The 14,436-nt window shown below is 56.3% G+C and overlaps 2 protein-coding genes across 2 annotated transcripts; both read left to right on the top strand.

The window, feature by feature from the left end:
- Positions 1-384: 384 nt before the first annotated feature.
- F5144DRAFT_487398 (uncharacterized protein) lies at positions 385-3,955 on the top strand (the record flags this gene model as incomplete). The annotated part of the gene is made up of 5 exons (XM_066785606.1): positions 385-435; positions 661-899; positions 966-1,258; positions 1,311-2,801; positions 2,853-3,955. The coding sequence occupies 5 exons, from the start codon at positions 385-387 to the stop codon at positions 3,953-3,955; spliced, it is 3,177 nt and encodes a 1,058-aa protein (XP_066644112.1).
- Positions 3,956-6,406: 2,451 nt separating this feature from the next.
- Positions 6,407-9,664, top strand: F5144DRAFT_643955 (uncharacterized protein; the record flags this gene model as incomplete). Its single annotated transcript, XM_066792833.1, has 4 exons — positions 6,407-7,175; positions 7,238-8,000; positions 8,060-9,569; positions 9,602-9,664. Exons 1-4 carry the CDS (start codon positions 6,638-6,640, stop codon positions 9,662-9,664), a joined length of 2,874 nt encoding a protein of 957 aa, XP_066644111.1. The 5' UTR covers positions 6,407-6,637.
- Positions 9,665-14,436: the final 4,772 nt, after the last annotated feature.

Raw genomic sequence — 14,436 nt, 5'->3', positions numbered from 1 at the left:
CAAATCCCGAAGCTCCAGCGCATCGTTGGCGCAGCCTGCTGTGGCTTGGAAGGGTCCGCACTAATTCCCCAGGACATGCCAAATCCGCAATTGATTGGCAGCCAGCCGCTGCTGAAAAGGATGAGACACGCACAATCCCGGGAGGGCTTCTCGCCAAGCTGACTGAGCCCAGGGAAGGCGTGGGGACCCAAGGGGGTTGGTGGGGAACTTTTCTCCTCTGATTTTGCGCTCGCCACACACGACACACCCACTTCTCTCTCTCCACACAAGAGTCAAGACCATCCCGAGCTAGTGTACGAATAGCTTAACGGTCAACAACCACCGACGCACACCATGTCGCAGCCGCCCTATCGCGAATCCCCGTCGTGATTGTAGCGCGCGACGATGGATTGGGTTATCCAGATCGTCCATCTCGAGCGGCGAGTGCTCGGCATTGTAGGTTACTTTTACGTTTACTTGTGCCCTTCAATCTTCATGGTGGTGCATGGTGTGCCGCGTGCGCCACCCACCGGGAATACAGGGTCCGATTGATGTCATCAAGTGCTTGTTGATTCATGTGCTTGCTTGCTTTCTTGCTTGCTTGCGCTGTCCCTTGGTTGCACAGTGTGCCAGCTGCTTATTGTGATGATGAGGATGATGGTGGGGCTGACTTGTTGATAGAACGAAAGTGCCGATGGACGCATTGGATCCGGTCGCAACGATAGCGATGGCGGCGGCACCCTCGTCAACTTCAATCCGGCCGACGATGGCAAAAAGTCCGAGTCGCTATCTTCCCTCGGAAGCACCTTCATCCCCGTCGTCATCTACTCGGCCGTCTGCTTCCTCATCTTCTTCGTCTTCCGCCGGAAATGCCACCGTGTTTACGCTGCGAGGACCCTGCCGTCCCTCCGTGGGCCAGAGTGAGTAGCCGCCGTGTGCAATTCACCGCCGTGTCCGTCCCCTGTAGCTCACGAGGTGTATCGTAGAACCCCGAGCCCCGAGCTCCCCGAGGGCTGGTTCAACTGGATCAAGCCCTTCTTCGCCATCAAGGATGACTATATCCTCAACAATTGCTCCCTAGATGGCTTCTTTTTCCTCCGCTTCCTCCGCATGCTCTCCATCATCTGCCTTGCTGGCGTCGTCGTTGTCTGGCCTGTCCTGCTTCCCATAAACGCCACCGGCGCCAGCGGACTACTCGAGCTGGATTCCCTAACCATCGGCAACGTCAAACTCGCCACCAAGTACTACGCCCATGTTCTCGTCGCATGGTGCTTTTTCGGTTCGTGACTGATGGGTTTCGGCACCGGTAAATCTACTAACTCTCGACGCAGGATTCGTCTTGTTCATGATTTGCCGCGAGTGCATCTACTATGTCAACCTCCGGCAGGCGTATCTGCTCTCGCCAAATTACTCGAAACGGCTCTCCTCCAGGACCGTCTTGTTCACTTGCATTCCAAAACCCTACTTGGAAGAGGCTACGCTGCGAAAAGTGTTCGGCGATTCGGCCAAGAACATCTGGATCGTCAAGGACACGAGCGCCGTGCGTGCCCTTGTCGAGGACCGCGAGGAAACTGCGGATCGGTTGCAGCAAGCAGAGGTTAGACTCATCAGGCTGGCGAACGCCTCGCGTCAAAAGCATCTCAACAAGTATCCGGCTGCCTCCACGTTAAACAATCACCTCAACGAAACCGATGCCAATTCGCCTCGGCCTTCACAAAATGAAGCCGAAAAGGGGCACGTCATCGACACCTCGGAACATTTTGCCGAGCGTCAACTGTCCGTTTCCGATAGCCCAACTTTGGCAAAGACAACAGATCCCGAGTACACGCACCCGTACGGCCTGGACCCATCGCTGCCGGATGTCAGAGGCTCTGTGGCCGCCCTCTGGCTGCCGGTGCAGTCCCGGCCTCACCATCGCCCGCTCCGGAACTTTGGGCGCCGGGTTGATACCATCCGGTGGACCAGGGCAAGGCTGAAGGTGCTCAACAAAGATATCTGGAAGCTCCGCCGGAAGTTTCGCGGAGGAGATGGCGCCTCGCTCAACGCGGCCTTTATCGAGTTTGACTCGCAAGCCAGTGCCCAAGCAGGCTTCCAAATCTTAGCCCACCACCAGCCGCTGCATATGTCACCCTGCTATATCGGCCTCCAGCCCGACGAGATCATCTGGAGTACACTACGGATCCGTTGGTGGGAGCACATCATGCGCCGCTTCTTTATGATGGGCGTTATCTCCGTTGCCGTCGTCTTTTGGTCCATTCCTGCCGCCCTCGTGGGTATGGTCACCAATCTCAAGTCCCTCAGCGAGACAGTATTTTTCCTCCAATGGGTTATGCTGCTTCCCGGTCCGATCCTGGGCGTCATTCAAGGTCTTTTACCGGCGCTCGCCCTCTCTTGGCTCATGGCGGCCGTCCCATGGATGCTCAGGGGCTGTGCAAGGGTCGCCGGCCTGCCCTCCCGTGCTCTGGTGGAGCTGTACGTGCAGCACGCCTACTTCTTTTTCCAGGTTGTGCAGGTATTCCTCGTCACCACACTTACCTCGGCTGCCTCCGCGGCCGTTTTCGACATCATACAGAACCCGCTCATGGTAAAGGACATGCTGTCCGAGAACCTACCCAAAGCGTCCAACTTTTACTTGTCGTACATTCTCATCCAGTGCCTCGCCGCCGGCACCACAAGGCTCGCCAACATTGGTGACCTCATTCGGCACGAAGTCATCGCGAAAACGCTTCCGAATCCGAGACGGCGCTTCTACCGCTGGCGCAAAATGCGAGAGGTGCACTGGGGTAGCGAGTTCCCTCGCTTCACCAACCTGGGCGTAATCGGTTAGTCCATTTCGTCTTCATCGCGCGAAGCCCGTGCTAACCCCATGCTAGCTATCAGTTATTCCTGCATCGCACCCATGGTCCTGGTCTTTGCGGGGCTCGGCATGTTTTTCACCAGCTACATCTACCGCTACAACCTGATTTATGTCTACGACACTGGCCCCGATAGCAAGGGGCTCTTCTACCCCCGCGCACTCATGCAGCTCATGACCGGGCTATACATCGCCGAGGTCTGCCTCATCGGCCTCTTCGCCCTGAAGGCCTCGATCGGCCCGCTGCTCCTGATGGCCATCTTCCTCGGCTTCACCGCACTCGTGCACATCTCACTCAGCGAAGCCATGACACCACTCCTCAACAAACTCCCGCGCACGCTCGCCCTCGAAAAGGACATGGGCCCCATCGCACAAGACGAACAGCCAGGCGACGACACCGCCCATCCAGCGCCATACCCGACCGGCGGCCTGGCCGCAGACTACTACAACATGACCGACGACGACGACACGGACAGCCTACCAGGCGACGCGCCCAACCACGACCTCGACACCGACATCCAACTCCGCGGCATCGAAGGCAGCAGCAGCCTGAAATACCAAGTCACCCAATGGAGCAAATCCCTCTTCAAATCCACCTTCACCACCTCCCCACAACCTTCCAACTCCCCCCACAACACCCCCCACAACACCCCCAACAACCCCCCCAGCAACACCAGCCGCCTCACCCGCATCCTCACCCAAATCAAACTCTCCATCACCCCCGACCCCTCCCGCCCCCCCAACATCCTGCTCACCTTCCTGCACCCCGAAATCTACCAATCCTTCCGCCTCCTCCAACCCCGCATCAACCCCGGTCCAGACCCCGACGCCCACCCCTTACCCGCCGATTACGCCAAGCGCGCCTACTGGCCCCCCGAGATGTGGACGCCCGTGCCGCGCCTCTGGCTCCCGCGCGACGATGCCCGCGTCAGTCGGCAGGAGGTGGCCCATTGTGCGGGGGCGGTGGCGGCGGCGAGTGATCGGGCGTGTTGGTTGGCGGATACGGGGAGGGTGAAGGGGGGGAGGAGGAGATGGGGAAACAGGGGGGGTGGTGTGGCGAGGGTGGAGTGTAGGATGGAGGATAGTCCGCTTTGGGAGGGGGAGCCGAGGTGGGTTTATTAGGCTGGGGTTGAGGCGGAGGGGGGAGGGGGAGGATATTTGTCATTGTTTTTTTTTTTTTTTTTTTACTCTTATTTTGTTTACGGTTTACTTGATCAGGAAGATTGATACTGCCGTGTAGGGTACCCGGTGGATGGGGTCTGGTGGAGACCGGCTGACATATCGTGATTGTAATGATAATACCTCACAAGTGCTGACAACGTCCGAGGCTGAGTTAAAGTTGCGGCTCTGCGGAATCGGACTCGCCAAGGTCAGGGGCCATCCTTTGTACTTCAAGTTGTTTCAGGTCGACCTTGCATTCTGAAACAGGCCATCGCCGCCAACAGCAACAACGCCCCCTCGCCTGATAGCGGTTGAGGCGCGGACCTTGGCATCAGACGGGCATGCTGACAATAACCTGCTGTGGCCTGCCCTAGCTTAGGTTATCTCAAGGCTTGAAACTGCTATCAGAAGATGACAAATTCCTTTCTCACATCAGGACGAGGTTGAGAGGTGCCCTGCCCTGTTGATAGGGGAAAGAAGCGCCATAGTGCCGCAAAGCCAAGAGGCATCTCCGCCATATACGGTAACAAGACCGCGAAACGGGCATTCTGCTCGGCTACTCGGCATGCAGGCTATGATATGCCAAGTATGATATAGACGGAGGAATTTCTTGGAAGCTTTGGGAGTTATAACGTTTATTTAAGTAGTAATCCTCGATTCTAAACTTCTGGCTTCGACTTGCTTGTGAAACTACCTACTTTGGTCGTCCCCCGCTCGTACAGCATGACCCCTAAATCCCAATACTAATCAGATCTGCAAGTCAGACGAAGTACAGCCGGAACCATTGGCGGCACAGGTCTTCGTCCGGTACGCACACAGACCAAATCGACATCGACTACGCCCCACCGTAATCTGCGCTTTCGTCACCTCGACGCCAAACCGCTCAAGCATGATGGCAACATGGGTGCCGTCGATCATGGGAGGGTGATGCATCACAAGTGAGGGTATTCACACTGTTCGAGGTCGATAACCTTCGCATTGGCTAATAGGAAATTGCCAGTTTCCGGGAACCGCTAATGAGCGCATGCATCCAACTCGGTTGATCAGGCCTACAGCGAGGAAGGGTACCTAGGTAAGTAAGTATTCCCCCACGATGTGTCCATCACAAATCAAGCATGATCCCTAGTAACTAGCTATAGCTGGACCCGGCAGTCATTCGCACTACGATCTCGTTCACTTGAGTAACATTGCTGTCGATACTTTTCAACGGCAGTTAGAAGCGAGAGCATTATCAAGTTCAATGTCAGCTGCGTGGGGCCGGGGCGTAGCCAGCCGGACTCGGACCTCTAAACATCTCACGGATTATCTGACCGATCGCTTTCTGGCCCCCATCTTATTGGCGCAAGATAAAGCCGAATGCGACAACACACGAATGAAGTAGGGCGATCCTTGCCATGGCCGCCATCGCCGTCCTCCGCAGGATCAAAGATTCAACAACATCTAGGCAATAACCAGCTACATCCATGCAATGGCCGCAGTACTCTAGCAAGAATCCTGTCAAAACGGCGGAACTAGGTGCCTGAGCTGACAGCTCTCCTCTTTGAGGGGAAATTCCAACAATGGAAAAATGAAAGGTAAAGCGCACGAGGACCGGTAGGGTACCTAGTAAACGCCGACCTCGTAAAACAGCAAAACCCTAGATTTTTGTCGCTGCTATACGCGTATTCGCCAGCTGACCCAACGGATAACCTGTTTGAGGCTTTGGACTGTTGCCCTGTCATGATGATCCATCATCCACAGAAGGTGGGCGCCGAGTTGAGACTGATGGGCTACCGGCAGGATCTCTCGACCCGCTCTGATCCGAACCCCCGGGCTTAGAAGTTAAGTCGGTTCTTTCGCGCGGCTTAGCGCTAGATATGGCCTAGATGAGCGAGAAAAGGTCAAGTTCGGCGGGATCCGGGACTCAGATAATCTCCGCGGAGCCCCGGACTTAACACTCGAAGCCATGGAGCGGCGGGCGGCATGGCTATCAAGAATAGAATCCTTCTCAGGGGAAGCCTTGCTATCTTTTACGGCGAGCCTAGAGTGGATGACCAATCCTACTCCTGGTGTCAGCAAGTCAGCGCTTAAAGAGGCGAAGCGTCAGGAGGAAGCTGGGCTGGGCCGCGATGAGACCGGCCAAGGGTTAGGGTTAAGTATCAAAACATCTCATACCCCCTTTCCAAGCTGGCCAGCTTCTAGGTCACTCCAAGGGCCATAACGCGACAGCTCGGAAAGAGGCGGTTTCAGAAAGACACTAAGTAAAAGGCTAACCCCCCCCACGCTCCGGAGCTGGACCTTGAAGCTTATCGCTGGCTGACCCGAGGCCTCCCTCGTCAACCGGCACAGGTCTTGATGAAGGGAAAGGCAGTTTCAACCGACATTTGTTCTTTTCCGGTTTTATAAATCCAAAAGTATTACGACCCTACCAATCCGGCATCCAATGGCGTATTTCGAATATCACTATCGACAATGTCACCCAACTTATAAGATCTAGCATCCTTCCCTCCTAGCCCCCACCACCACCTCATGATCTAGTCCGTTCTTAACCTCACCTGAATTGCAAGCTGGTATTGCCTTCTTTCCTTTGTTCTTTCCCTCGTTCTTCCCTATGTTAGCAACCCCCAATATTACGCCAGCTTATTTATATATACATCCGCAACCATGGAAGCTCTCGCCCTCGCCTCCACCTTCGCCACCTTGATCGGCTTTTCGATGCAGCTGTACGGCAATTGCCGGTACTACATCGACGCTGTTCGGGGTGATTGTCCCAACGACCTCAAGCTTATCCTGATCGAGACGGCGAGCTTGGAAGCAACCATAAAGTCGGTTGAATTAATCCTAACGCTTAGCGACAACAGAGCAGAGGATGAGCAACGGCTGAAACGCCAGATCGGCAAGACTCTGCAAGACTGCCAGGATTGTATGGAGCAGCTCTTGAAGCTGGTGCCCAAGCCCATGCTCAAAGATGGCGACGGCAAGATGACCAAGAGGGACAAGGCCAAAATCATCCTCAATGCCCTCGCCTGGGGTACCGGCGGCAAGAAGGGGACGTGCGACATGCTGCTCAAGCACTTGAGGGCCCACAAGGCGACCCTCAGCCTCGGCCTCACCACCGAGTTGAGCCATGATGTCAAGAAGATTGGCAAGGATGTGTCCGAAGTCAAGACCACCATCAACACCATGCAGGCTAAGCTAGACAGTGAGTGACCGGCCTCACAACCGATGCTCACTATCTGATCAGGCTAACAATCAATCTTGTAGGAAACCAACGGGCTGATGTCTACGAGTGGCTCGAGCAAGTCAACCCTTCCAAGAACCACAACAGCGCTGGTCAAGCGCACGAGAGTGAGACAGGGCTGTGGCTGCTCCGGTCCAAGGAATTCAAAGAGTGGATCGACTTGTCCCCCGCGGCTAGAGCACGCTTCTTCTGGCTTCACGGCATCCCTGGCGCTGGTAAAACCGTCATGGCCTACACTATGATTCAACAAGTCCGCGCCCGTGCAAAGACAGACAAGAGCATCGGCTACTCCTACTATTACTGCTTCCATGGCCGCAACAAGGACGAAGCGATTCCATTTCTGAGGTGGATCATCTGCCAGTTCTGCCGCGAAGCCGACTTCATCCCCGTCATCCTCAACGAGTTGTTCCACGAAGGCTTGGAGCCTAGCATCCCGGACCTGCTCGACTGCCTCGAAGCCGTCCTGACACAGTTCCAGGTCGCTTATGTCGTCCTCGACGCCGTCGACGAAAGCAGCCCCCGCAAGGACCTACTCAATATCCTCTGCAACCTCGGGTCTCACCAGCGTTTCGCCAAGATCCGTCTCGCCGTCACCAGCCGCGAGTACCAGGACGTCGAAGCAGCCTTCAAGCCCCGGTCCGTCTCGGTATCCATGTCCAACAAGGGCGTCGAGGAAGACATCAAGAAATACGTCGCCTCGGCGCTCCGCGAGCCTCAGTACGAGGGATGGGGCCGTAAACTCCGAGATAAGGTTGCCGACACCGTGCCAACCATGGCGCAGGGAATGTAGGTGGTCCTGTACCAGACGTCAGAGGGTTTGTTCACGCTGACACACAGTTATTTAGGTTCCGGTATGCGGCCTGCCAACTGGAGTACCTGGCCGAGTGTGGTAGCGCCAAAGAAGTCGAGACGGAGATCTTGCACCTCCCCCCGACCCTTAATGGGACGTACGAACGTATCCTGCGGAAGATTGATGCGAAGAATCGTGGATATGCCCTCCGAGCCCTGGCTATGATCATGGCTTCCCAGGAACAGATCGGCGCGATATACTCACCCACGCTTGTCACCGCCGTCGTTGGCGGCCCCGGCGTGAACACCTTTTACAACATCGACATGATGCGCCGCCACTGCATCTGCCTCATCAAAGTGCACCCGGACAAGACGGTCAACCTGGCCCACTACACGGTCCGCGAATTTCTGCAATCGAGCTACGTCGCCAAGTCCCAGAACCTGCGCGAATTCGCGCTGCCAGAAAGCAAGGTACATCAAATCTACTTCAACACCATGATGTCGGTAGCTGCGGAGTTCTCCGGTCCTCCCAACGTTCGCAACATGCCAGAGGACCCCAACGGCGATCCCATCGACTTCAGGCTATACGCGCTGCGCCGGGTCCGGATGGGTATGTTCTGGAACCGTGGGGAGCTTGCTTCCCCTGCCGAGAATAAAAAGCTGTTGATGAAGCTGTTGGACCCGTATCAGCCCTGCTATAACGGCTTGCAAGTCCTCGGCTCCGACGGTCACTCGGACGGGTCTAACCCAGCCATGTTTGAGTGGCTGCCCAAGTTCAACCCCAGAGCCGACGCCATGGAGAGGGACGCCGCGTATCTCACCATGCTGATCGGCTTCAACCAGCCCGACCTGGTGAAGGAGTTCCTGCGCGGCAAGCCGGAACGGGACCAGACCGCCCTTTTCAGCACGAAGATGAACGTCACCTTCCCCGTCGAGTGGGAATCCTTCCGTAAGCACGGCGCGTACGACCGCAAGGCGACCCCTGTGACGGTGATGGAATTCTACAACGAAGGCCACGATCGCGGATTCGAGACCGACGACGAAATGAACATCCTCCGTGGCGCACTGGGTTCGTATCTGGGAAAAGGGGCAGCCCCTTTAAAAAAGGGGCCGTCTTCAACCACGACTACCACCCGGAAAGCTTCCCTCGGCAGTCAAACATCACAATCAACATCATCCAACAGATCCACCACTGGCCGGAGCACCCCCACCATAGCCAAGCTCCCGACCATCTCCAGCACCAGCGCGACCTCCTCAACCACCGGGAACAGCACCCCCCGCCTGAGCAGCGCCCGCTCGCCGAGCGCGACCGCGAGCGCGAGCGCCCCCAAGTCCCCCCGAGCCACCAGCTCGACAACAACGACAACATCCACCACCACCACCACCTCCACCAGCGGCGGCGGCCCAACGCGCCTCAGCCCCCCCTCGGCCAGACCCCGCTCCAACAGCACGAGCAGCAACGGCAACGGCAACGGCAACGCGTCGAGCAGCACCAGCAACAGCCGGACGACGCCGCAGGCCCCGGCCCAGCCCCAGGGGTCGCAGGGCCGCGGCGCGGCGGCGGCCGTCAACAAGACGACGCCGACGACCAAGGCGAGTACGACGACCACTACGGCGGGCGGCGGCGGCGGTGGTGGCGGGCGCTCTGGTGTCAATACTAATACTAGTACTAACGGGGGTGGGCGCGGGGGTGGGAATGGGAAGGATGCGGTGGTTCGTTGATGATGAAGGGGGTAGGGGTGGATGGGGATGGGGATGGGGGGTAGGAGGTTGGGGGTTGTTGGGAGGAAGGTGGGAGTTGGAGTTTGTTTGGTGTATTTTGAGAGGGTAGATTGTTAGTTAGGGGTATTGAATTGTTTTGTTTACTTGATTTGGATGATGTTTGTATCCCCTATTTCACCCTTGTGGAGAGGGGGTGTTGATGTGGCTGTGACAACCACCAAACAAACACAGCGACATCAAGTTCAAAATAGAAACAGGCCAGAGCCCGAATCAAAATGATGTTGTCATCAAAACATAAATGGATTCAAGGCAACGAACGTACTTGGGTTCTTCAACCGACAATCCATCACCACCACCAACAATACAATTGCTCATTTTCTTAGCCACAATCACACCACCGCCCTCCTTGTCAGCCCCCTATCTAAACTATCTTGGTTTACTCTCACAACTACCATCCCGCCCCAACCCAGCCCGCAACCCCTTCTCACGACGATCCCAAAAATTCCCCAACGGCGATCAACACCCCCCAACCCCTGAGCAAACTCCAATGACGCACCACCCAAAGGATCGCCCACCAAACCCTGAAGATCAAGCACCCTAATAAAGTACAGGACGCCGAGGGGGCGTCAAAAACCCTGGAATGGCCTGGACCAGTCGCTTAATGGGGCGCATACACATGCACGGTTGGGTGAGAGGGGATGGGATCGTCGGGGGTTGCAGGGCGGCGAAGTTTAGGTTATGTGGGGAGCTGGTGGTTGCATTATTACGTAATGGTTGTTTACACGGATCGGTGCTGCGGTTCTTCGGAGGCGAAGAACGGTAGAGTGGTTGGTTGGTGATAAGGGAGCAATATGTTGCGAACACTCTCAAATGGGGTTGGTGTTGGGGCGATATCCAACGTCCTACCTCCTGAACCGCCCTTGTATCTGGCTAGACATGCTCTACAATCTCCTTCTAGGAAGGCCAAGAAACTGCGACCCTGAGAGCAAATGAAGGTGTAATGGGCAATTGCCAGTGCCAGAACCTCGTATCTAGTCCCCATCCTTGTTTATGCTCGAGGCGTGGAGATGCGGTGTTCCGGGGGTTTCATACCACCCTTCTTAGATTCATTGCCGTACACCGGTCTGAGGGGATGTCCAGACCGGTGCTATAACAGTCGGGCGGCTACATGGCCTGGACCGGCGATGCCACAATTCACTGAAAGTGGAGAGTTAGCCGGTCTATGGGTTGTTACTTGTTAGTTACGTTACCCGTCGGTGGCGTGACAGGTTTTGAGATAGCGTGACGACTTTGAAGTATGGAATCCCTGATACCTCTCATGTAATTCAAGGATTTCACAGTTGCCCAAAAGCTTTTTATTTCGAACTAGCTACCGGTCCGGCTGCCATAACGGGATAAGAGACATTGTATTACCGTGGGATACACAATCGAAACCCAAATGACAGTGTTTTATTCTCTCGCATTGGTTGCCCTGTTACTACGAAGGTAGACGTGTAAGTAGATTCTTGCTGTCTTACTGTTGATTAAATGTAAGTTTGTTTCGAACATTCGTAGTTGTCTTAACATCGACTCGTCATTCATGTTACCCCCTCACCTTGACTGCCCACCACCAGCATCATGAATTGAGGACACTCATAGTAGCAGACACACACCCACCCCTCTCGGTGTGCCACACAGGTGCCTCGCATCTACCGTGAGGTCTCGGCATAGAGGTCGGGCGGCCACCTCTCTCCACCACCCCGCCCACCACTCCGCCCAGTCAAGCAGGTGGTGGTGTGGCGAGGCAGATACCACTTGTCCGTCACTCTACCCAACTGCACAGTGCCCGGGCCAAAGTCTGGCACATGCCCTCGCGGAGAAGTGAGGCGATGATGGCGAGATAAGCGAGAGGGCGGAGAGGGGCGAGCGATAACCAAACACCACACCGGTGTATCCACGAGGGTGTGAAACAATATCAAGGGTTGGAGAAGTTGCAGTGGACCTTCTAGACAGATCATCTCGGTCAACATCAATCATGCGAGTTTGACATCAAGAAAAGGGGCTCGCTGCCGGTGAGTCCCATTCTGGCCGAACACCGACGCCCTCGTTTCGGCCAGCACCCCCCGGGAGCGTAATGCCGAAGGCCGCACCCCGTACCCGAGGACAACCCACACGGTCCTTAATGATGGGAATCAAGACTCAACCCACCGGTCAGCGCTTGTGCTTCCCACCCAAACCGTCAACCGCGCCGGCCCGCCAACTGGCTCGATTCGAGGCTGGTCCCGGCCCCTCCCAGCAACCACTTACCCCGTTACACCAGCAACCCCGAGGAAACCCCTGAAATATCTCCCATTGGCTCGGTCACCATTTGCATAAGTTCCCTTTATCAAGACGGATGCTGTCATAGTAGTAAACGCGGAGAAAGCCAGCCCCGTGATTTCCCATCGCGTCACGGTGTGCATTCCTTCATGCGGTTGCAAGGAGGGCGGCTCGGTTATCATCAGTAGAGGGGTAACACAGCTTCTCAACGGTCGCGTCCTGGAGCTCGGATCAAACATATGTTAGCTACAATGGTGGGATCGTTCGTTCTGCTTGCTCACGGGAAAGGGAAGGTGTGAATGCAAGCTTGTGGAGGCAAGCACCGTAGATCCCGATGCTCTGGGCGTTGGTTCGCGTCATGTCATGTTCCGACCCCTAAACCCCTGGATCTTGGTTGGTCCCACTCGTCATTCTGTCCTCGCGATGGTCGTCTGTAACTGCATTGCAGACCCAAAGGGTCCTGGCGTGGCTGCGTCGGGCCCCAGTGGGCAATGTCTGTGGATATTATCGGCCGGTTCCCCGCCTCCGGGGGTGTGTCCCGGTGTGGGTGAGGTGCCGCCGGGGCAAACGCCGGTCAAGCTAGGGGGTTTAGTCTTCACCTTGGGAGACCAGTAGTATGCAGCAGACAGCAAACGCGGTCAAGGTGGGTGGATACCCCCTTCGCTGCCCGTAATTGTGAGATATGACGAATGGAAGCCCCGGCGGAGTCCTAGATTGCAGACTTGCAGTGGCCAAACCAGAGGCGCGCTATCGACTGGGTACACCTTAACGCCACGCGGTGGAGGAGGGGTGTGCGGCGGCTGCGGCGCGAGGGTGCGTTGAACGAAGGGGGAGGAGGGGGCTATTTTCTGTATCGTACACGGAGAGCACACCACAGCATCCGCCCGCGGTTACCGGCCGGTGGCCACCCGAAACGGCGGCCGGGACGATCCGTTTGATAGGTCTGCCCCGAGGACTCTCAAGGTCCCTATCACCAGCAGCCAAAGAAGCCGGATGGCGAATTCTTGTGTCCGATGATCGAACGAACGACGAGAATTCTCGAAGCTGATCATTTCCGCCGTGCGACGCCGGGGGCCACAAGCACGAACGTCCGGGTCGAACAAACGCCACACGATTAGCATCCACACCTTCTTTGCACCTCAAGGTGGACGACGTACACACTGCACTTCACCGGCTGCAGACAGCAATGTACGACATGCCGCCCATCCTACCCTGGCAGCGCAACCGGTGAACCACAAGGTCCACAACCTGAGCCACAGCCGAGACGCATGCGGCAAGCAATTCTAGCCGCAGGCAGCATGCCCCAGCGGGCCACAAACCGAACGAACGGTCAGTGGCTCGAGGAGTGCATGTTTCAATGTCGGACGAAGTCGCGGATGCAATGTCAGTGGTGGATAACGACCGAGACAAGAAACACGATCACCACCACCACTGCACAAAGCTGCACAGCAATCTCGCAACCACCCCGAGTCGCACACATGCCCGTTCCCTGTTCCGACGGCTCGATTGGCCCAAACGGGCAGCTTATGCAAGCAGGCCGCGGCGGCGCTACTGCACGGCCAAGGCCGTTGAGAGGCGGTCTCGTCCATGGCCGACCGGGAGAGCCTGGGAGGTGTGGTTGCCTTGCAGGACTCGTCTCATGTAGGTATCGCATTTCGGATGCTAAGGATCGGCCATCGGATAGTTTTTTTGCAAAATCCATCTCGGCCTGCATTGGGGGGGCATGCAGCTTCGTTAAAGCACGGTAACTCTGTGCGGCAGGTTGTTGTTTTCTCGGAAAGGATGTTTGCATTTTGCAGATGCAAGTGCGCATGTGAAATTACGGTAGCTACAGATTGCAGCAGGGCCAGCACTTTGTTGATTGCTACCCCTCCATGCCGTGATATTGCGGCGTAAGACGGGCAGGCAAGGAGGGGCAACCTTAGCTGGGAAGGTTGTTGATAACAAGCGAAAACGGTGTTGCAGCCGCACAACCTTGAGATTGTTGATCGTCGCAGATATGAGATGATAGGGGGCTTTGGTTGCCGTGAAGGGCAATGGTATCCGATATCCGATCCGATAAGGACCGTGCCGACCTTGTCCTCCCATCCCGCTATCGGGCCCGGAGCCGGAGGGGAGGGGGGCTGTCAAAAGATCCAAGATCCATGGCGTGCGTGAGGTGACAGGGTGAGGGTGACTGGGTGAATGAGCCATTGACGAATCGTTGCCACCACCGAAACCCCCTCCTGTTCTCGAGGTTCACCATTACCTAATCTCCGGGGCCAGCCCCTGAACTTGTTTAGAAACCCCGCGTCGCCCCTGGGAGATCCCCTCTTCGTCAAGGCTGGAACCAGGCGGAGCTGGAATCTGGAATCCACTGCTGTGCATATCAGATCATGTCAAATCAGCTCATCTTGGCCAAGCAAGATGGAAG

This window comes from Chaetomium tenue (genome assembly GCF_020726465.1).
Source record: "Chaetomium tenue strain MPI-SDFR-AT-0079 chromosome Unknown F5144scaffold_3, whole genome shotgun sequence".
NCBI classification, from domain to species: Eukaryota; Fungi; Ascomycota; class Sordariomycetes; order Sordariales; family Chaetomiaceae; genus Chaetomium; species Chaetomium tenue.
Note: the sequence above shows the minus strand (reverse complement) of the source record. Positions and strands in the feature narration are given on the sequence as shown.